The 24,065-nt window shown below is 43.1% G+C and overlaps 1 protein-coding gene across 1 annotated transcript in view; it reads right to left on the bottom strand.

Moving 5' to 3' along the window:
- LOC123978480 (E3 ubiquitin-protein ligase HECW1) overlaps window positions 1-24,065 on the bottom strand; it is a 121,205-nt gene that overhangs the window by 42,990 nt on the left and 54,150 nt on the right. The window contains exons 3-5 of the mRNA XM_046061711.1: window positions 19,307-19,401; window positions 8,965-9,040; window positions 7,482-7,651 (exon numbers count right to left, since the gene is read on the bottom strand). Coding sequence (XP_045917667.1) covers window positions 7,482-7,651; window positions 8,965-9,040; window positions 19,307-19,401 — 341 coding nt within the window. The remainder of the gene's footprint in view (window positions 1-7,481; window positions 7,652-8,964; window positions 9,041-19,306; window positions 19,402-24,065) is intronic.

Raw genomic sequence — 24,065 nt, 5'->3', positions numbered from 1 at the left:
CTGCTGTAGTACAGGGCAAGCCTGAAACAGATGTCCCGATATAAAATGTACATGTATTTACATTACATGAAGTTTTCTCAGGTTTCTATTATGGCCTGAAAAATATAACTCCTGTTCTGGTTTGTTATTGTAATTTGGCTATCCTGTCTTCGCTATTCATTTATTGTATAGCCAAAGAAGTCTGTGCTTAAAAGAAAAAAACAGCATAGATCCTAACTCAACAGTATGTAAGGTAAATATTAACTCAATATTATGTACAGTAAATGGACTGATTCAGCTACTGTGTGTGTACTAGCCGTGGCAGCTACACTAGATTGTAGCTGCTGTCCTTTGCTAACCTTGGACTAAAGCCAGTATTACATAGTATCAGTCACTCTGTGTCATAGTGGCTGTGTTTGGTTTTTCAGATGTGGTTGATTGTAATATGCATACTTGTATGTCCTGTGATATTCAGTTTTCAGATTTAAAAAAGTGCATCTAGCTGCATGAGGTGAAATGAAATAACACTGTGGTGCTAAGAAAGAACAATGAGAACAGGAAGGGAAAAAAGGCTGGGCTGGGGAAACCAGTGTGCAGGGTGATAAAGAAGGAGGATGAAAAGGAGGTGAATAATTTACAAGATGAGCGAGAAGGGAGCAGACACAGCAAAAGTGTGTTTGTGAGTGGAGGATGCGGGACAAACTCAATCTGTACAGAAGAGAGAGAGAGAGAGAGAGAGAGAGAGAGAGAGAGAGGAACAGCTGAGAGGAGGAGGGAGTATGTGTTGTTGCAGCAGCAAGGTACAATGCTAATCTGTAGGAAGTGGAGTGACATGTAGCTGTAGAAGAGGACGAGAGGAGAGATAGGAGGAGGATGGTTATGAAGGTAGAAAGGGAAAGGACGAGTAGAGGAGAATCAGCCAAGCCAGTATTTATCATATGGAAGCTGTGAGATTAACTGTTAACAATGCTTAAGAGCCAATTTAGGAAGTAATAAAGATGAGACAAATTTATCATGCAACTCACAGCAAAGTGAAGGAGAAAGCTTTAAAAGCAGCTCATGGGATCACCACATGTATGTGCAGATCAGAAATAGCCAATCAGTGACAAGGTTTAAAGGGAACTTCCCACAATATAGCACCGCCATAAAGACACTTTTACACATTAAAACTGTCCCTAGTATGGGTCAAGCTCCACAACACTGGCTCCTACATTCCGTACTCTGTATAGGGGTTCAGGGGTTTGCTCAGGGCCTCCTTCTGCAGTGCCCAGGAGGAGAACCGGCACCTCTCCAGCTACCAGTCCACACTCCATATCGCTGATCTGAGCTGGATTCGAACCCTCTGGTCTCTGTGGATGATTCCAGATGTGTATGTGTGATGATGTGTATAAGGCGTGTAGGTGTATGTATGTGTGTGTTCGTAGGTTAGCATAGGAAGACACAAACAGGAAAAGGCACACAAAGCAAGATACATAAGATCCTGGTTGCCGCAGCTAGATACTGTAGATAATGTATTTTAATTCAGTATTGCTATGTGGTTTTTACATTTTGCGCCAAAACAATTTCTTTTACACATGTACTTAGTGAATAAAGTCTGATTCTACATTTGATTTTGATTATCCCATCTTGACAATCATCTTTGCAACTAAATATCTCGAGATTATATTGTCCGGGTTATATTTGTCTTAACTATAGTCAGCGTATAGTTATAGATAACTAAAGTCAGCGTGAGGAAACAGGACTAAATCTGGGACCAAAGTTGGGGTCAGGACTGATGAGCAGTGCAAGACATGGAGCTGCATGTCAGGTAGCCTATTCGTTAAATGCTTTAAATGTTTTAGTTAATTCCATTATATTTGAACACAAAACAGACATTGTTAAGATGAAATTCAGGCATCCACTGATGCTTTTCGACCTATGTGAGGGACAAGAACTCATATTTCCAATCAACCATATCAGAAAACCAAACAAAGCCACTATGACACAGAGTGACTGACTGTAATGCTGGCTTAGGTAGAGCTCAGTCCAAGGTTAGCAGAGGACAGCAGCTTCAATCTAGTGTAGCTGCCACAGCTAATACACACATAGTAGCTGAATCACATTTTGGTGTCAGTACTTTAGGTTTCAGTTAAATATGTGTGGCTGAAAACACAGAGGATAAGGTAGGTCAAGCTCAGCATTCAACACAACCTCCCCCATGAATATTAGACTTCCTCACAAACAGACCCCAGTCAGTTCGGATTGGTGGACACACCTCCTCCACTCTAATGCTCAACACTGAAGCCCCCCAGGGCTGTGTGCTCAGCCCCCTTCTGTTCACACTGTACAGCCACGACTGCATCCCTCAACATGGAGAGAACTCTGTTATGAAGTTTGTGGATGACACCCCCATCATCGGCCGGATTTCAAACAGCGATGAGACTCATATCTGGAGGCAACAGATAATCTTGCAGAGTGGTGCTCAGAGAGAACAACCTACTACTCAACGTCAGCAAAACCAAGGAGCTGATGGTTGATTTCAAGAAAAAGGAGATAAAGACACACTCTCCTGTCTACATCAGTGGTGCTGAGGTGGAGCAGGTGAACAGTTTCAGGTTCCTGGGAATCAGCATCACAGAGAACCTGACATGGTCATCTCATATCTCCATGCTGGTCAAGAAAGCTCAGAAATGACTGGATTTCTTGAGGAAGCTTAAGAAGGCCAAATTCCCACATGAGTTCTTGTCAGCTTTTACAGAGGACCAATAGAAAGCATCCTGACTGGAAACATCACAAACTGGCATGGGATGTGCACGGCCCAGGACCAGAGGGCTCTGCAGCGGGGTGATTAAAACTGCTCAGAAGATCATTGGGACCCATCTCCCGAGAGGTGAGGTGAGATGCCTGCAGAACCCAAAGGATACTAAAGGATAGGGGTGTAATGATTCTCCAAATCCACGGTTCGGTTCAGACCTTGGTTTTCTTCTGTTTAGATTTTTTTTTGAGGGGGAGGATTATTATTATTATTATTATTATTATTATTATTATTATTAATCATGACTTGACCAAAACAGTCACGTGATACATGCAGTTGGAAGACAATAAAATAGGTTTAATGTTTAATATTTACAAAACATTGGTCCACAACTTGCCCTAACTTTAAATACAGTGTTTCCCACATATACTTTACTTAGGTGGGCTGCCCACGTATATTAGCAGCTGCTTAAGTAGGCTATATTTGGCGACCCATTTTAGCATTTTGCAGAGAAACACAGAGAGAGAGTTGTCTGGTATATCGTTACAAGATGCGGACATGGTGGACATTACGGAGAAACAGCGAATGCACCAGTGCAGATCATTCAGTAACACGCTGGTTTGGATTCACATGTGGCGCACCCATTGTTATGAAAACTTTACTGTGGGTGGGTTTATTAGACGCGGAGACTTTATAAAAGGTACTGCTTATGAACAAAGTGAGCAGTGAGACTCATAGAGGGAAAGAGAGAGACAGAAAGAGGCGGGGCAAGCGGCTGTGTTTGCAGTGACAGAGCAGAGTTGTAGGCTAGGTGTGTGTGGGTGTGTGTGTCGGGGGGGGGAGTGAAGAAAAAGGGAGCAGATTCAATAGGCGAGTAATCACTAAAATAAGGTGGAGAATGAAGTAGAATTAAAATGATGAAATAACCTACTAGAAATACGAATACATTTTACACCACTACCCCGCCCCCGCAGGGCTGCCACCGTCACAGTTGTCTTAATGAGAGCTCAATAGTCTGTGAGCGGGTGTGTCACGGTTCTATCCCTTGGAAAAGCGGCACGAGACCATGGAAGTTTGTGTTGCGGTTTCGGTCTCGGTTTCTGAGCCGTTACAGCCCTACTAAAGGACAGTACCCACCCAGCCACAGCCTGTTCACCCTACTGCCTTCTGGGAAAAGATATAGAAGTTTCAGCTGCCACACCACCAGACTGCAGAGCAGCTTTCCCCCCCAAGCTATCAGACTTGCTCAATTTTATCCTCAGCACTGCTCCACTGAATATTGTTTATTTCTGTTTACCATTTTTATAATTGCTTCTATATTAATGTATATATTGTCTGCTACATAGCAGAAGGTAGTTACAAACTCAATTTCACTTTGCAAACTGTAATTTGACAAATAAATCTACCTTGTAAGTCAATGTTTGAATTGATTAAAAGTAGAAATTTAGGAAATAATAGTAGGAATATTAAGTAAAAATAAAACCAAACATAGGGATGAGAGAAAGAGAGAGAAGCAGCCCAATGCAGTATCACACAGAAACAGCTTTTTAAAGATCTTTTAGACTATGGAAGAAAAACTCTGTTGATCATTATCGTCAACAACCAACCAATCACACTATCAGATCTAGCACACTAAATGGCATTACTCTTGGTCAGCCCTCATATAATATACTGGTGAGGAAAGATAAATATGATTAATTAGATAAATCATTCAAAAAAGCTTTATAGTGTCACTATTTATAAAATACAAAATGTATTCTTCCAGTATTAGACCGGTTTCCTGGGATCTGTTCTTGTCATGGTTTTTCTTTGGTACTAATTTATGTTATTATATAATGAATTAATGAATATAATGAAGCAGAATTGTCTGTTATATCTGCACAGTACTGGACTGCAGTATGGACAGTATGATGACTGAGCTAGCATGCTATGGAGACCCATTAGCTATACAGTACATTACTGCAAAGCAAGCTGAGCTCCACTCAACATGGGAGCTGTTTGGAAAAGGAAAGTGGCTCTGGGCTGAGTGGATGCTGCCAAATCAGTGTATGGAGTCTCCTGAGGGACATAATACAAGGCAGAGACTGTGCTGGAGAGCATTTTGAGAGCGACACTGCAGTCAGACAGAAAATAGCTTCAGATTATGCACAAAGCACTGAGTCATTTCCAGAGTTGTTCTAGTCCAACCTGTCCATTTCATCCGACCCTCCCATTTCACATTTTCCACCAGTACGCAGTCAACCAGAAAAAAAGGTAAAACTTCCATTAAAAGCAGAGTCCCAATTAGAAGCCGACCACTTTAACTAGCCGGATGTGGTCACATATTTTGACAAATAAACGCAGGTGTCAATTAGATGCCGGATTTGGTTTATATAGAAGTTCTTTGGGTTTTTGCATTTCAGTCTCATCACTCTCATCACTCTCATCAGTGTAGTTTCCAGCAGCAGGCAGCTGTTTGCAGCAAAAAATACTGATTAACCCACTGTGGGTCAAAGTTTTTCTTAACGGATAGGAGCCTCTGTGTAGGTATTGGTAACTCCATCTGCATGGAGTCCCTCAAAGTTCAGTGCTTGGTCCATTTTTATTTTCTATGCACCTTTTTATGCATAGACTTAACCCTTTCTTCCAGTTTTATACAAAAAGTATTCAGCTATATCTTAATTGTAACCTTGTTAATAGGAAATTAGCAACATCTTGAGTTGTAATGAAAGACATTCATAAATGGATTTCTTAATATTTCCTGTAGTTAAACACAAATTATACACAGATCATGAATCCTAAAATCCTGTTGACAACCTGCTCAGAATTCTGCTGCTAGGATGGACAAGGGAACATCTCTACTCTGTCTTCTGTTCTCTGTCTTGATATATTTTAAATCTCTAATGGGCCCTGAATCATTCTGCTGAGCTGCTGGCCCCCTAGAATGGGTCTAAAATTACACTCGGGAAATATCTTGATACAAGTTGATTTATGTTAAACATTTTAAGATTAAATTACTTTAACATATGGACATTTTTGCAGTACAAATTTGTTTTGTGAGACAGACAGCAGTTTAGTCAAATGTGGTGACAATCTAAATTACGGCTAAGTATTATTTTCATAATTGATAAGTGTGCTGATCATTTTGTTGATGAATCAATTAATGTTTTGTCTGGAAAAAATTCCAAACAAATGTGCATTATAATTTCCCAGAAGGCATCTTCAAAATCTTTTAATACAAAGAAAAGCAGCATCCTGACATTTGGCAGGCTAGAACCTGTGACTGTGAAAGATAATTAAACAATGAATCAAACGTCAAAAGAGTTGATTTTCTGTCGATCAGCTATTTGACTACTTGACTTTCAGCTCTAATCTAAATATTGTATGACCATAGTCTTCATCTTACTGTTAAAATTTATCTTTAGCTCGTGGTGTTCATTACATTCAGGACATATTTTTTCAGCTAATTCTGCTTCTCGTTGTGCACTGTTAATCTGCCAGGAGGTTTCTGGTGAAGGGACACCTTTCATTTCAATATAGATTTCTAATAGAGGATACTCAGGCAGGAATGACAATGACCCTCAGTGACACAGATTTGATTATGATGTACTGGAGGAACACTTTTTTAGGTTACATGACAGGAAATTACATTAGTGATATTACTTTAAAGGCCTTTCTTATGCCGCTGAGCCTCAAAATATGAACCGTTAGTTTTAAGCAGAAAGCTCATTAAGGGATGGTGGAATGAACCAAGATGATTGAAATAAAGTGGTACAGACACTAGAGCACTGGACATCATAATAAATATGGTACCAGTAATAATAAAAGCAATGCCTACAGGAAGGTTGAAAACATCTGTCAGTCAACTAAAATCTGCCTAATTTTAGGTATGTGTGTTCACTTATACAGAAAATGACAGGTTTAAATAAGTCTACAAATTTCTTAAAAAGTTAAATATTGTATGACAGATTAAGTTAAAGCTGGTACAGAATCAAAGAGTCAAAGTGTTATCGCTGAAACAATTTGAAAAGTTTAAGCCCTGTAGGCAGTTGAATAGTAATTTCTGATGGCCAGATATATAAAGTTTTTTTTTTCTGGAATTTTTGCTGTAGTGTATTTTTACTTATTTAGGTATGTGTGACCCCCTGCATTCCCATGAAAGTGAATTTCTTCTCCTGCACCATCGAGAGCGTCTTGATCATGATGCCTGAATGCATAATAGGTGGTGCTCTACCCTGCCCAGAGGACATTAACTAGGCTAGGCAAACTGTTTAGGATCTTAATCCCCCTGTTTTGTTAAAAGAAATCGATGAATTTATTCGGGTTTATTTCCAATATGAAAAAGGGTGCAAAAATAGATGCAAGAGGACATTGTTCACAGCAGACGCTGGAGATCAATGTGATCATTCTGGCTGAAAAAAAGTAAAGACAGACTCATTTAGAGTTCACTCACTGACCTGCTTTTAATGGTTAAAGTGACCACTGAATTTCATGTAGCTTGTATTTATGCTTTTTATGTGTTAATAATTTCTTTACATAAATATCAAATGTTAATATTACTCAAAGCCTATTGCCACTAATCTGCTGCAATAATTGCAACAACAGGACTGATTGGTAATGAACCTTGCAGAAATGTATGGTTTGAACAAGAAAAGTCCCTAAATGACTAAATCAATTGGCTGATCTTGTTTTCCACAAAACATGATTTTCATGGATTCCATTGATGTGAAATATACCGTGTTTTTGTGTGTGTGTGTGTGTGTGTGTGTGCATGTGTGTGTATACGCACCTCCGTGCTCCACTGTGGGTTAACTGTGTTGCAGACCACTCCGGAGCGTTTCTCCTGGCCGTGGTGTGGCAGAGAGGGGAAGATGCTGTGCTTTCCAGGCTGGATGGAGAGCTTCAGGTAGGGGTCTGGATTGAAGAACATCCCCTTCTTCAATCCAACTGCCTGGAGGTCTAAGGGGGGCGTGTGTGTGTGTGTGTGTGTGTGTGGGGGGGGGGGGGGTTATAATAGAAAACTCTGTTTTAATAGAAAGTATAATAGAAAACTCAGGTTCAGACCAAAGTTGAAATTGACAAATCCCAGGATTTTCATGAGTGACTCGTAGCTGTCTCTAGGATTCAGATGACTGCTGATATAAAACTACACTATTCTTTTTGAAATGTGGAAAATCTTGTGAAGGGTTATGAGCGGAAAAAACTGGTATCGCCCTTAGATACACACAGGAGAAAAACTAGATTGTTGACCTGCTGTAAAGGGTTAATGAAACGAGTGGACATGCTCTGGGTTGTAGCTACCATTGAGGTCATTTTTCTGAGAAATAGGGGTTTTTAATTAATTATATATAATATATATAAAAATTCTGTCTGCAACAAAATGGACTGGGACTCATGAACTCTTTTGTTGTTTGTTTTGAAAAAACATGTTTTTTTAAGAAGTCAAACATCCTCACTGATCTAAAGAAACAGTCCATGACAGCTGAACCCTGTGGACAGCTAAAATAAAGATCTTTATTTGTGCCAGTAAGGTCAAGGGAGTCCAAAACCCACCAAAATCTATTTTTTATTGTTTGTTAAAAATGCATCAACGAGAGAAAGCAATTGGCTGATTCTCCATCAATACATTTCCTCTGTTTATACAGGGCCTGGTTGTGGTGGCAGGGTGGTCCAGACGTCCCTCTCCACAGCAACATTTTCAAGCTCCTCCTGGGGATCCCGAGGCATTCCCATACCAGATGAGATACATAATCCCTCCAGTGTGTTCTGGGTCTACCCCGGGGGTCTACCTCCTATTAGCTGGGCGTGCCCGGAAGACCTCCAAAGGGAGGAGCCCAGGAGGCATCCTGATCAGATGCCCGAACAACCTCAAGTGGCTCCTTTCAGCAGAGCTCCCTCCGGATGTCAGAGCTCCTCACCCTCTTTTTAAGGCTAAGCCCAGCCACTCCACGGAGGAGACTCATTTCAGCCACTTGTATCCACAATCTCATTCCTTTGGTCCTCCTTTGGAGGACAGGATACTCGATATTCTCTTGTAAAATGTAACTGCTGTTGCAACGAATGCTAGAGACAACATAAATGACTTTAATCTACAATTAGCTTTAATCATCAATTCGAGTGTAGACACAGTATTTTAGTGTGAGGGCTGATTAAAATGACTGCTAGAGAGAGCTACAGCTCAAGGGAGGTGTCAGATGAGGACAGAGAACGCACTGATCTTACAAAGCAATACAGAATGGATGGAAAGAAAAAGAAAGAAGCTGGTATCCTACCTGACAGGGAAAAGTTAATGAGTCTCCTGTTGCCCAGTCCATGGTTGACTTCAGGACTAACCACTGGCTTTAATACCTGAAGACACAGGCAGACATGAAGACTTAAGAACTGTCCTCAAATAAAAAGAACATGAAAACACACTCCATCCGTCCTTCTCGTCTACGCCAGCGTCCTCAATCCTTCAATCCCTGAAACTTTAATGATGCCCCTGAGAAAAGTGGGTCACTGCAGCCAAATAACGGTAACAAATAATAGTACAGTAATAATACACATTAATCTAAAACTCAAAACTGAGAAGTGTAAATGAAATGCAACTAAATACATTTTGAAGACATTTATGATTGATTTCAGAGTATAAAAATGTATTCTCTTCAAAACAGAAGACATACATGTATGTTAAGGTAGGAACAAAATGCCCAATCTCACTTCAACACAGCCTTTTTAAAGCTCCATTTTCAGTTTTCCTGACAGCGTCCTACGATCAATACTCTGTCTTCATTATCCTGACATTGATTCTGTAGCCAGGAAGAGGAGCAGCATGGGGGATGGGAGGAGAGACAGAGAAGCTGATGGAGAGAGGAGGAATTGGAGGAGAGTGTAAATCCTGCTGGGTTGATGTTTTGCTTGACATCCCTTACATACTGGTCAAATAATAGGATGCCAAAAACAGAAATGATTAGGTAACCTATTCAAGCATTAGTCACAGGGACACTGCACTGTCATATTCTTGAGTTTCACAAATTCTGGATTATTCCGTTTACTCCCCCAACGCCTATTTTAGGGCTGAAACGATTCATCGATTAAATTGATTACTAAAACGCATCGATGCAAATTCGGGCAAAAGTACTTCTTAATCGATGCGTCGATTAAATAATCTTTAGAACATTCTAAGGTTCTATAATGGTTGACTTTTGTAGTTTTTGATTGAAATGTCTAAAGAACTAGATGTACTACCATTGAATCGTGATGGATTTCCATGAAATGTGGTAAAGACATTCACGTTACCCTGACGATGAGTTATAATAACTTTGGTTATCCCTCAATTTTCCATCTAGCACCATCATCAGGTCAAAGTTTCATGTTGTCCAATACTTTGGTTTATGACCAAATACCTACAAAACCCATGATGTTCCCATCAGCCTCATCCCACACTAACAAGCTAAACTACGATGGTGAACATGGTAAACATTATACCTCCTAAACATCAACAACATTTTAATTTTGTGAGTATGTTAGCATGCAGGAGTTGACATCTAGCTCAAAGCACTGCTGTATCTAAGCACGGTCTCACAGAGCATGGCTGCAGAATCTCAGTCTTGTTAAGATACCTTGTGAAGGAACAAAATGCTATCAGCAGAAAATGATAGTGTGATAGAGGTGCCAGAAGAAAAGTCAGAGGGTTGCCAAAGTATTAGAAATCATGCTCGGGAGAAGCTAAAATTTATTCAAAAGATCATCACAATCTGGCCAGTGGTCAATACTTTATGGTGATGAACTGACCAATATCCACATCTTCACACTGGTAATGACTAGACAAGTGATTTTTTCATTAATGTGACATGCATTATAGTGTCATCTCAGATGCACTGACAGTTTGGTTAACCATCGGTGCAAAGCAGTACGACAAAGGAAGCTAAGCAGTGAAATGGAGACAGAATAGGAACATGTAAACAGCCAGTGTGTCAGTCCTCCAAAATACTGCAGTATTTCCTCATAAAACTCTATATGAGCTCTGAATGCTTATGCAACTGGCTGGGAACAAAAAACAAACCAGCAGTGAAAACAACAAGATAAAGGCATAAAGGAAATGACAGATGCTTTGACCAATTCATTTTAATGAGACGCTGAGGACAGTGCTGCAGCGCTGGACTCCTCAGTGATTCTAATCTCAGAGACAAACCAAATGACAACTTCATCCATCTGCAGCACACTTTATATAATCTACATACATCTGCAGAGAGTAGAGAAAGACCAAGTACTCAGGCACTTTAAAAATATATAAGGAACAGTATGTACAATTCATGAGCACGCTTTAGGTGTTCTTAATCTCAAATGATGTGAAAGGAAATAATTTACACAACAAAAGCACCTCTCCTTGCAACCATGACGAGCCTAAAAGAGACAGCATGCATTTACAAAGTGGATCCACATCTGATTACAGGGCAGAGACACCCAGGCTGAGCCTCTATGTAAGTGTGTAAGATTTCTGAATGCATCCCTGTGCCTTTTAAGACAGAGAAGCTGAGTGATCTAATTCAGTTAGTGGTTGAACAGAGACACAGGGTAATGTAGAGGAGGAGATGTTAGCTCAGTGTTGGGAGTAGCTGTGTGTGTGTGTGTGTGTGTGTGTGTGTGTGTGTGTGTGTGTGTGGGGGGCTGGCACCATTTAAATAACAGAATTTAAATGGTGCCATGTGGAAGAAGTGACACTACTCTCCACCTGCCAAATTCTTACTCTAAATAAGTAGGGGGCAGCAATTTCACAGATCGGGTCATAACTTATATTATAAGCTGAGCTAGCTGTGCAGCTAACTTAGCGGCCCTATTAACTGACTGAGTCCAGAATGGCTGCCAGAACTGGAGCCCGGCAAGTGGCCAATGGAACTGGGTACAGCAGCCTCCCATTGGACCGAATACAGTCTCAGAGACCGATGGAAGCCAGTTTGACAGGGGCTCCGACCGGGACTCTGACTCCGGGGACGACAAACACACAGTGAGAGGAAGGTCAGGCATCAGTGAGGCAGCGACAGAATATTTCACATCTAACTCAGTGAATTTAGGGTTTATTTTGACCAAACCAGCGTTAGTGATTGTTGGAGCAGTGGAAAGACTAACCAGCCGTTTTGGTGAGCTCTCTGCAACACAATACAAAGACGTCAGAACCATTACTTCTTCACATTCTGTTGATCTTTTTTTTGTTTTAAACTACAATTCTGGCCATTTCTAACACATTTCACCTCTACTGTTGATCAGTCGTCGTTTAACAGGACTGGTGCTATAAGGCCTTCACTAGATGAACTAGTTCTGACACATGAAGCAAAATCTGAAATTAGGATCAACTGGGACAAATGTTTCACCAAAGAAATTTGTGCCTTCAAATAGCCAATTAGAGCCAGAGTGTTGAAGCCATCATGCAGATTTCCCTTACTTATTTATGATTATGCTGAAGCATCATGCAATTTCTGTTCTGAAATCTGAGTGATGTTATCCTTTGTTGAAGTTTTGTTGTTCTGCTGTCGTTATAATAACCATGCGGGACAGGTGTCTGACTGAGTGACGCCCTCCACGCCCTCACTCACCAGGAGTGGAAGGGCAAATAATTCTCACCCACAATAATATGACTGCGCAGAATTACTAAGTATTTGTGTTTTTGGGATTGTTGTAAAGTGATCCTTAAATAATGGAGAACCGATGAACGCTTCGGGAATTTGTGAATGTGCGTTGCTTAACAGACTGCTCCTACAGTTTGAGTGTGGTATTATTTATTCAGTGAATTATCTGAATCATCACCACAGAATGAGGTGACCCGACAACAACAAAGCCCTCCGATAAAGGTTAATGACAGGAACAGAAGTATTTGCTTAAAAGAAAACCAAATAGAATTCCAAAAAGTGCCAGACTTTTATGTTATATTTTGTTTATTAATAGTGATTACATTTTTATTGAAGTTCACTGTTAGAAATGTACTGTCAGCTAATATTTACTGTACTATCTGATGGTGATGGTAAACAACATGTATCTGCCCAGTATTCTGTACAGTATCGTCGCCTATTACCAGATACAGTTGATTTGATGAGCAGAAGTTTTGGTGTACGTCTCAGTACAGGCGAGACCTGGCAACCTCACTCATGACAAGACTCTGCATACAGTCACTCCCTCGCAAACCACAAGTTGTTTGTTTGTATACAGATTTAAAAAGTTTTTGCAACCAGCAGCACAGGACGTGACCATATTTGGACAAGACAGTGAAGCTAACACCCGTGTGTGGAGCTAGCTAGTTTGCTTAGCTAGGTGCATCTGTAATTCACGTTAACGGTCATTTTAACAGGGCTGAAAACTAAATGTACTCACCAGAGAAAGTGAGCAGCCAACTCCTAATAAGCATTTTCAACGGTGCTGGTTAAATTTACACAGTGCCGTGGGTACGAGTCACTCTAGCTTGATTGACAGGTTCGCATGGTAACGACTTGTCAATCACGGACAATCCCAGCCTGAAGCATACTCTGCTTTATGGTCTATTTTCCTCTAATTCCTCTTCCACGTTCTCTGACCGGAAGCTTTCCGCTTGATTCTTCACCTTGAACAGAGCCTGCTTCTAGTCTAAGCTAAGCTAACCCTGTCCTGACTCCAGCTCTGTATTTAGCACACAAGTGATGTTCTCATATCACTCTAGAAAAGACAGCTAAAATATTATGTAAAAAACTATTCCTTTAATATATCATCAGGTCTTGTTATCATTGAATCGGAACAGAACAAACTGCTCACCTACAGGACGTCGTAGGCGTAATATCATATTTCATAAGCAAATATCAATGTACTGTGTTTTATCACATGTTAAGGTAAAGGAACTTTATTGTCACATACATGTTGCGAAATTCATTCTCTGCATTTAACCCATCCCTCAATGGAGCAGTGGGCAGCCGCTGTACTGCTCCAGATCTATGTCACTGTCTGGTCAAAGGCACTGACTGAAGAAACCTAACATGTTTTTGATGGTGGGGGAAACCGGAGCACCCGCAGGAAACCCACGCAGACACGGGGAGAACATGTATGCCTCCACACAGAAAGGCCGGGGCAACCGGGGTTTGAACCTGCAACGTTCTTGCTGTGAGGCCACAGTGCGATCCAATGGATCACCGTGCCTTCTGTTATACTTCAGAAATTCAATCAGACAGTTAACAGATTGTGAATGTCAGACTGATTAACTGACACAACAACATTGTTGGTTTGTAACCCATGCAATCTGACAGATTTGCCTCTCAAGGTGAAAAGGCAAATGACAGAATGAGTTGTCACAAGTGTACAGTATGTGTCAGGAAAGAGAAAGACATGGACAGAGTGAATATTTAACATTACCCAGGCTATCCAGCTGAGCCTCATCCTCCTCCCACTCCTTCTCTCAGGATGACTGGGAGACAGCAGCCCCAGCCGGAGACACATGCCGTCCATCACACACATACAAAGTCCAACGCTGTGTCTTCTCTGACAGTTCAGCCAGCTAGAGTCAACAACAGGCAGAGCCGACAAATCTCCCTCCGCTGCTTTGCCGTCTGTCCATCTCCTCTACTCTTCTCCTCCTCGTTCTCCCTGTTGTGTCTGCCACCAGCAGTATGACACCCCTAGCCTCCAAAAACCTGAATGACTTCCCTGGAGTGGACTCTCTTCTACCATCTCTACTGCTCCCTCCCTCCCTGTCTTCCTTCCTATGGCGGTTATTTTTAATCCTTTGTCCTGAGGAAGCAGGTACAGATCAAGTTCTGGGCCCATCAGCACTTCCAGGGGCCCACAGCAGCAGAATAGGAAGGCAAAGACTGAAATCCAATCACCCGGCTGGACACCCTCCTGATAACAGGGTCTGACTAATAAAGGCTTTAGAAGGGCAATGACAATATTGACATGCTCATGTAATATGTGCTACTACTGCTTGAAGATTTTCACTTTCATGTGACCACTATCCAATTTGTACCGGGAACACTGCTTATCCAATGGCCAGACACTATCTGGCAGCATCGGAGAGTTACAGATATGGAGGCCGTAGTTTTGTCTCAGAAGTGTTGGAAGAGTCAGATGCCTCAAGCTACGAGAGGTACGTACTGGATCTACAGCTGCTAAGCCATGCACAAGTCACCAACCGAAACTGGGCTTTTCTAACAGCAGAGATTAGATGCTAAGTGTGGTTCACTGATAGATGTCAGTGGACAGGACATGTTGTGAGCTGCTGTATTTTCTGTCAAACACAGTGCAGTGTGTGACTTTCTGTGCTGTATTTTAGCCCATCTTTGCCTGTTTGTTGAAACACTATGTTCAGACAGGCAGAAATGAAAGCTCAGTAAACCTGTGGTGAGGACATCAAAGCAGTGGATCAGTGAAGCTATGGAGGACCTTTAGGTGAATTTGGACTGTACATCTCGTTATCCAAGTGTTGCTAGTTTATAATACTTGTGTGAATTGTGTTTGTGTCATGGTTTTGGGTTTTGGTTGTTTATTTGTTCCTGTTTATCCTTGTTCATGCCATTCCCTGTGTTTGTGGTGTTTGTCACTCCTTGCCTCTGTGTTCTTGTTCTGTTCCCGGGTGTTTATAATGCATGAGTTCTGTGTTCTCTGTTTTCTGTTACACTCATCCTGGTTTATTGTTGCAAGCTTTCCTTCCTGTTTTATGTTGTAATCGTCAGGTGTTCGTTTCTAGCTTTGTTCCTGTTGTGTCTGATTAGTCCCTCATGTCTTTCACCTGTTCACTCCCTCCCTGCTCGTTTGCCCTGGTATTTAATGCTGCGTTCCAGACCGGTCAGAACTGGGAAATTTCCAAGTTGAAATATCCAACTTCCAAACTCAAAGTGTTTCAGGTGCATGACGCTAAATGTACCTAACCGTGACAATCATATGTTTCTTTGGCAAGTTAATTCACAGTTAAACACTCAGCAGTGCAGTTGCCTGGAGCGCAGTATAAGTACTCAGTGCTGTCTCAGGTAACCTCATATTTAGAGATTGTTTTATGTTTTTATTTTAGGCTTACTTATAGTGTACTTCATGCACTGGTTACATTTTATTTTATTTTCGTGTGTGTATCTTCTGTGTATTTGTGTTGTTATTCTGATCATTGTATGTATGTTTTTATCTTGTGCCCTGACTACAAATCGAGTTTCCCACTTGGGATAATAATAAATGAACTGAACTGAACTGAACTGTTCTGTCTTTATTGCGTCCTTGTCGTCGTATGTTGAGTGTTCTGGCTGTGCTCTGTTCACGGTTTCCGTGGCTTGGATTATTTCTGCCCCATTCGGATTTTCCGTTGTTGGGCCTTTGCTACTGACCCATGTAAGCCTGTTTTAGTTTTGGTAAAATAAATTACAGGATCTGCATCCTGCTCGCCTTTTTCTGCATTTGGGTCCACACCTCCACTTTACCTGCATCTGCTCTCAGCCAATTCCTGACAGTTTGTTTGCACTAGTTTGTGACTCAATGGTTATTTAAAGGGTAAATTCAGGATTTTTCAACCTTTTCCACATATGTGGGTGTTGAAATGACTAGTAGGTACAGAAAGTTTTGAATCCATGCAGTAGATGCTTTAGCTGGCAGCTGAACCAGCTACAGTGGCTGCAGTGTATTCCTTCGGGGTGACTACGCCCATCAAAATGACGTAATGTTTTTTACCAATTTGCTGGTGCATGGTTGTTTATTATTTTAATAATAAAACCATTCAGTATTTGTTATATTTTGATTTAGAAAGTTAGGGAAGCAATATTTAAGTGAAGCCTGATGTTTCCTTACACATAAACTATGCTACTATGTTATGTGCTCTAGACCTGGATTTTTATGCCACACTGTAACTGTTAATGAAGGCAGCTTTGTTGAGTATCTGCCAAATAACTTAACTGATTTTTATTGCAACTTCTTCATGTTTTCTGCTACACTGGAATACCCAGATCCCTCTGCAATACAGTTCTTGTCACTGCAAACAAGTGCAGATAAAATTAATTTTCTTCTTACCAGCGTTGAGAAGTAACTGGTTTAACTACACTTCCCAGCTTCTTTGGGGTAGTGCTGTTTCAAAACCATCTAATGTCTGCAGTAGCAAGCAATGTTCCCACTATGTAGCAACCAAACACTACATTGCTGTAGCGTCATTCTCAGGAATGATTGCACAAAATGATTGCACTCTGCTAAAGATTTTGAAAATTAAAATCTTATCTCTTCTTTTTCTTACATTTAAATTTCTCAATTTTACTTTGCAGGAGTAGGTTATTATCATGACGGGGAGCTGTAGGTCAAATTATCATATGTGCAAATGTTTGACAAGTACTGCGTTAAGTGAAGGTGATCACTACTACACTACATCACATTGCCTTGACTGATTCATCTAACATGGATACAGTTGTCCCACAGATGCCAATAGTGAGTAACACAGAACCTTTATATTCAGTTAATTATTTCAGCACTCTTTTACAGCTCTTTAAACAACAACAGACACAAACTGCTGTAAGTGAAAACACATGTACACTTGTGTAATGAAATGATGGGTTCAGACTACAGGGTAACAAGCCATACCCATATATCTGTTTACACTGACAAACCGCTCACTAATTAAATACACATTAAAGCTTTCTACATCCTCGGTCTGTGCTGTCATGTAATTATCATTTTACACTGGACTATTTGAACGTGAGGACATGTAACGTAATATAATCTAATGATCAATGTCTTGAATCTAAAAACAAGGACTACTTATAGCGTAAACTAGGATGGTATTGACACTGACGCAAATGTCTTACATTATTGATAAACAAAGCTATTTACTGCAACATCTGCGGTCATGTTGCAGGAGTGGAACGCTGGCAAGAATGTCTTTGTGGATCTATGAGTGAAATTGCCATAAGAAAAGGGAACACTGACCTAGAAAGCTTTCAAGCTTTTTCCTTGCTTCCACTTGCCAAGAGATCAGAAAAGGTCTACTCCAGCCACAGGGGTTTCAGATACAGTGACTGCAACAGGCCATTAGTCTAAAAACTGCTCCAAATGAGTGGTACAGAACCTATGTGGCTCCAACCTGAGGAGACTGCTGAGAGCCATGTTATGGTTTCACAGCTCAGCAAAAGAAGAAGTGAGCTGCCACACAGGAACTATATATGTGAAGTACATGAGCTCCAAACAAAACTCCTTGCTGAGGAGGCTTCCAAAGGCAAAAGTGAGACAAAGGCCCTGAACCTGGAAGGAGGCTGTTTAACAGTAGTAGTCTGTATCTACATCTTTCTGCACGTCAAAGCAAAGCTCTGACCCTAGACCTCCTGGTTATTGAATGAGGACTAGACTGAGATGAAGGCTGAATACCTTTTTGCCAGGGTAAAATAAGCAGTTAGGTCTGAGCTACTTCTGAATTAGCAGAGGTAGCTCTTTACACAAGTATTTTTACTTTCTTTAAAGTAGACATCACTGTTGCGGTGGCAGCCTGGCTGACGGTGAGTGCCCTGTGCTCTTTTGTTTCTTTTTTACTTCGTCTCGCATTTCTGTTTTCTCCCACGTGTTTCCTCCCCTCTCCCTCTGTGTGTGCTCTCTCCCTCTCCGCCCTGGAGCCCGGCTGATGACCCACACCTGTGTCTCGTCAACCTCCACCCCCGCCCGCCACACCTGCCTGCCATCAGCCTCATCTTCAACAGTATTTCTACCCCGGTTCTCCACTCCATCTCCGCTTGATCGTCGTCGCTCCAGTCCTGGTGCCACTTCAACGTTCCAAGCTCTCAGATACCTTGTTCCCTAACCTGTTGTCTCCCGAGACTAACCCTGTCTTTTCTTTCTCCCCGCCAGGTCCACTCACCTCCGCCATCCAGTCAGTCAGCTGGGCTCGCCTACCTGCCTTCTCCCCTCGCCTCGCCGGCGTTCCCCCGGCTTCCCTCCACGCTCCTCACCTCTCTCGCCTCGGCCTCCAGCCCCCTCTCAGTCACCTCGCTCGAGCCTTGCCAGCCCCGCCAGCTCCACGCCCACGTCTGCCGGCGTCCAGCTTACCTCTTTTCACCCCTCTTCCCTTTTTCCTCAATAAACCTCTTTTGTAAACTGACAAGCGTTGTGTTTGGGTCCGTTCTGTCCGAAACCACAACACATCACACTAGGTTGTTATTATCAAGCTACATCACGTCACACTGATCAGCTCAGTTACTCTGCTAATTCTACCAACACTAATTACTCCATCCACCACCCCAAACCCCTCCTCATTTCACTGTAGTTATATTGTTATCTTGCTGAGCTCTGTGTTCATCTATGTTTCTATAAATCTGATGCTGTATCCTAAGTGTGCGCTCTCAGCAGAATCTTCCTTGCTGCTCAGATTCTTTGAAAGCACCCAAAAAGAGCAGACCATAACCATTTGCAAAGAAAAGTCAATTCTTTGATGTGTCTCTGCAATATACTCAGTTGCTTCTGGTATAGCGTCTTTCTTTCATCAGAGGTGTAGCTGCAGCATAGCTACTTCAGGAGTAGCTTGTGGCCTGAAGCTGCTGTACAATTATAAAGTAGCTTCTTCACCACTAAGGTCGACTCGACTGCTGTTCCTACTGAATGACCAGTGAAGCCCCACAAAACTCAGAAAGCTGCATATGTCCCATTAAAGCCCTGAGGCGAGGTGAGACTCACAGGTGCAGAGCCATTCTTGATGGTGACGCTGGGTGTGGTCGCCCTCAGTGCTCCAGTGACACCGTGGTAGTACCTGAAGCAGACCTGGGTCTCCGCTGAGGAAGACACACAGATAGAGAGCAAATCAAACAAGAATTAGTGTCCGTTCTATCTGAATCTTACTCCACATTGCACTTCAAAAGGCCTGATGATTGACAGTGATTTATTTATTTTCCAACATGCTCTAAACAGTTTCTGAGGTTTGTTTGACGCCCTGCTTGATGTCCCATCTGATCATGTCCATTTGAATTGTTTAGATGAGAGTCTGTAGTAACTTTACACTGAATCTACTCCTACACAGTTATACACAGGTATATAAAAAGATATGTACAAGTATGTAGTATGAATATACTGTGTGTACAGGTATCTAATTAACAGTTAAGACACATTTTGGTAATATTGTAGTCATCTACTGTCTACCTAACAAACTACGAAGGTGGTGGTGGGTGGGGTTATTACAGATGTTCTGACACGTCCTTAGTGGCTTTGAATGATTCATCCAACTGAATCAATATTTGAAATGGTACATTATAATTTATTAATGATGACTATTTAATATTACATAACACATGTTTGCTGTACTTTAACCAGTTAAAACTAAAAAAGAAAGCAACAGGAATGAGGTAAAGGAAGAGATGTTTTTTTATTACGGATTGTAATGACTTCACTCATTTGTGAAGTTAGCAGTGATTGCTGATAGGGGATATCTATCTACCTATTTCTGGGAATCAATGGTATTTTGGAAAATAGGGGAAGTAGAGCGAAAAAGGCTTGGGGGAAAGGAGAAGATTAAGGTCATAGTAAAGCTCTGTGTTTGTCTGTTTGTTGGGCCAGACATGAAGAGGGGGAACACACAGCACCACTGCATGCAAGCGACTGAATGTATACAACTATGTCTGCAGTCAGTGTCTGACAGCCTAAAATGGTTTGATAACACTCAGATTATGAAATCAGTTCTCTAATCTACATCAGATAAAACAAATATCCACAGCATGAACAGTTAGTAGGAGACATAACTGCAGCTTGGTTAGCTGCTTGTAGTTGTTAAAGGTAATAATCATTGCAACAACTATAGCACAGGGCAGTCATAAGCATTTTCTATAGTTGATTACTAAATTGTTTTATTAGTTACGTTGTGCTGGCCAAGATGACTGCTGCATGGATTAACAGAGTAGATTTGATTTCTCTCTCATCTTTTTTGTCAACTAAGAATTTAATTTTAGCAGCACGAGTGGCTTCACTAAAAGGGTTCTGAAAGTGGTTTCATGAACCAAAGATTAGGACAAGAGTCTGTACCACAGAGAGGAGAGTGTTACCTTACAGCAAATGGTCTATCATTAGAAACGGCTACTCTGGCCATGTACTGGAACAGTATACTCATTATTTAACCAAGTGAGAAATTATCGTAGGGGTCAAGTAACACAACAAGTCCAATTCATTCTAGGGAGGTATGGACCAAAATCCACTAAATGTCTTATGAGCTGATGCACAAATATTCTTCATCATGGCCCAACTCTGATCTCTGTACTGGAAAAACAAATGTATACCATAGGGAGTGGAATCTAATAGCATACACAGTATTAGAGATTTGTTTTAAGACTGTGTATTTATGTCCTGTGGAGATTTAAATAAACAATTTCCAAAAATTTCCAAACAAGAAATTATGTAACATCTAGACTCAATAGTGTCACAGACAACAGTTGACTGCATTATATTTATAGAAATATACATCAGCTGCTCAGAAATAGCAGTGTACTTGGCTAAACACAGGACTGTTAGCTTTTGTAAATGTACATGTACTGATTTGATTTGTTGAGATTTATTGTTGTGACTGTCTCCATGGTTAACGTGAGGTTATTGTGTTATTGTGTAATTGTGTATTGTGCACCCGACAAGTGCGCACACACACACACACACACACTCACACACACACACACACACACACACACACACACACACACACACACACACACGTCTTTGTTCTCTAGTTGGGTGCATTGTAGTTTGTTTCATCTGGTGTCTTTTGCTTTTGTTTGACTGTTAATAACTGCTTGTGAATATACGAAGGTTACGATATGGTAACCCTAGTTCGGAGCCCTCTACTGGACTCTATGGGTACTACCTCTCCTCCTATCACACGCACGTACTCGCCCACTGAAATTTTGAATACTGTAAGTAGCCGACCAATTGGACGTCGCTACTGTACGTCCGTACCGTATAAATAGCGGTGTCCTCACTGCTCAGCATCCAACCAACCCTTCAGCAGACGGCGGTGGAGCGGCAGGGCTCCATCGTAGAGGGCTCCGCCTGTGCTAATAGAACTAGGGTTACCATATCGTAAGCTTTGTTCTATCTCACACAGGCTCCGCCCTCTACTGGACTCTATGGGTACAGTGGGTGGAGCCCGATGACTGTCCGCCCAGCCACGACAAGCCACAGCTCACCTCACTGACACGATCAGCCCCAGGTCACCAGCCACAGGCCCTAGGCTGCCTCCATCCTAAGCGATGGGGCAGTGGGCCACCCTTCAGAAAGGTCACTAGACCGCTAGGGGTTTGGCATGACCAGATGGATCTGATCCAGCCAGATCCAGCACCTGAACTGTCCTGACCCCTACAGGGGACATCACAGTCAGTGTAAGAATGTTTTCCCCGACAACCGGTAGTCTATGGTAGACACCAGTCGTCTTCCTCACAGATCCTGAGTCGCACCTGCGAGCACAGATCCTGAGAAGGAGCCCGACACATCCAAGAGGTAAAAACGCACAAATGGACATGGTGAAGACCACGATGCCGTTGTGCAAATCTCCTCGACGCTCACCCCGTTGAAGAGGGCCGTTGACACAGCCACACCTCGTGTGGAGTGAGCCAGGCCCACCGAGGGTGGGTCTTTCCCCTCCTGCATGTAGGCCTGTGAGATACAGTCACAAAGCAAACCAGCTAGGTCCTCGACCTGAACGAGCTTCTTATGTTCTTAGGAACAAAGGAGGGGTTCGGTCTTAACACTGCTGCACTGTGGTCACCACGAAGCAGCATGCAGCTGGGATGAACTGACAGGGCGCACAGCTCACTCACCCTCTTGGCAGAGGTGAGAGCCAGTAACAAGGCTGTCTTGAGAGATAGCATCTTCAAGGAGGACTGTTCCAGGGGCTCGTAGGGGTTTGACCTCAGAGCCTCTAGTACCAGTAGCAGGACCCACTGGGGTGCAGAGACACGTAGCACCGGTCGTTGTCTCCTCACACCCTGCAGAAAACGCTTCACGAGGGGGTGGGTGAAGACAGGTCTGTCGCCAAACCCCTCATGACAAGATGAGATAGCTGCCGCATACACCTTAATGGTTGAGTGTGACAGTCCCTTCTCCATTAGGCCCTGCAAGAAGGAAAGGATGGATCCCACTGAGTAGGTTATGGGATCCATTTCCTTCTCAATGCACCAGCGCTGAAAGCCCAGCCACTTAGCTTTGTAGCAGGAAGTGGTGGAGCCTGCCCTCGCCGCCTGGATGGTATGTACCACCTCTGCGGACAGCCCAGCCTGTCTCAATCTCTCCCTTTCAGGAGCCAAACCTGGAGAGGTTGGCCGAACACCAGCAGCGTGCCTATGGCTCCTGACTCCTGTGACAGAGCCCCCCAGACCTGAGACACAGGCCAGGGCTCCGTCACTGCCAGCTGCGTCACCTCTGCGTACCACCCCGCCGATCTGTGGCTGGGGGCTACCAGGATGACTGACAACCCTTCCTGTCTCACCCTCTCCAGCAGGGGGGGATGAGATGGAGTGGGGGGAAAGCATACAGCAGCCCTTTTGGCCATGGCGCGTGTGCAAACGCGTCCACGCCCAAGGGCGGGCTGTCCTGTGGTAGGATCGAGAACCACAGCGGGCAGTGGGTGTTGTGCCGTCTGGCAAACAGGTCCACCTGCGCCGTACCGAAGCGAGACCAGATCTGCTGTATTATATCGGGGTGCAGTCTCCACTCGCTCTGTGGGGGACCGCCCCTCGACATGAGGTTGGCCCCCCTGTTCTCCGAGCCTGGGACGTGAAGGGCCTTCAGAGACAGCAAGTGTGCTGCAGCCCATGTCCATAGGTCCTCTGCTAACGTCAACAGAGCTGCGGATCGGACTCCGCCCTGTCTGTTGATGTAGGCGACTGTTGTGCGGTTGTCTGTCCTCACCAGCACGTGCCTGTCCTGGACTAGGGCTTTGTGGTGCTGGAGGACCAGAAAAACCGCCTGGAGCTCCAGTTGGTTGATGTGTCGGCTCTCCCCAGGAGGCCACACACCACCCACTGCTCTCCCCAGGCAGGTCCCTCCCCATCCGGTCAGAGACGCATCCGTGAACACCGACACGTATGAGGATATCCGGCCGAGCGGTACCCCCGCCCTCAGGCGATGAGGGGACCCCCAGAACCGCAGGTCCCTCTGTACTGACTGGGGGGGCGTCACCATGCATCGCTTGTGCCTCTTGAGGTCTAGATGCAGGCTGGTAAGCCAGCGTTGTAGCCGCCGCATGTGTAGCAGGCCCAGGGTAACTACTGGATGGGCTGCTGCCATGAGCCCCAGCAGCTGCATTACTGCCAGCGCCGTCACAGCAGTTCTCAGCTGGAGCTTGCGGACCGCTTGAAGAAGGGTCGTCTGTCTGAGTTCCGACAGATGAGCTCTCAGGCTGGCTGAGTTGAGCACAACCCCCAAATACTCCACCTCCTGGCGGGGATAGGGGGAGCTCTTCTCC

The sequence above is a fragment of the Micropterus dolomieu genome, linkage group LG01 (genome assembly GCF_021292245.1).
Source record: "Micropterus dolomieu isolate WLL.071019.BEF.003 ecotype Adirondacks linkage group LG01, ASM2129224v1, whole genome shotgun sequence".
Classification (NCBI taxonomy): domain Eukaryota; kingdom Metazoa; phylum Chordata; class Actinopteri; order Centrarchiformes; family Centrarchidae; genus Micropterus; species Micropterus dolomieu.
This window is presented reverse-complemented; position numbering and strand designations above follow the sequence as displayed.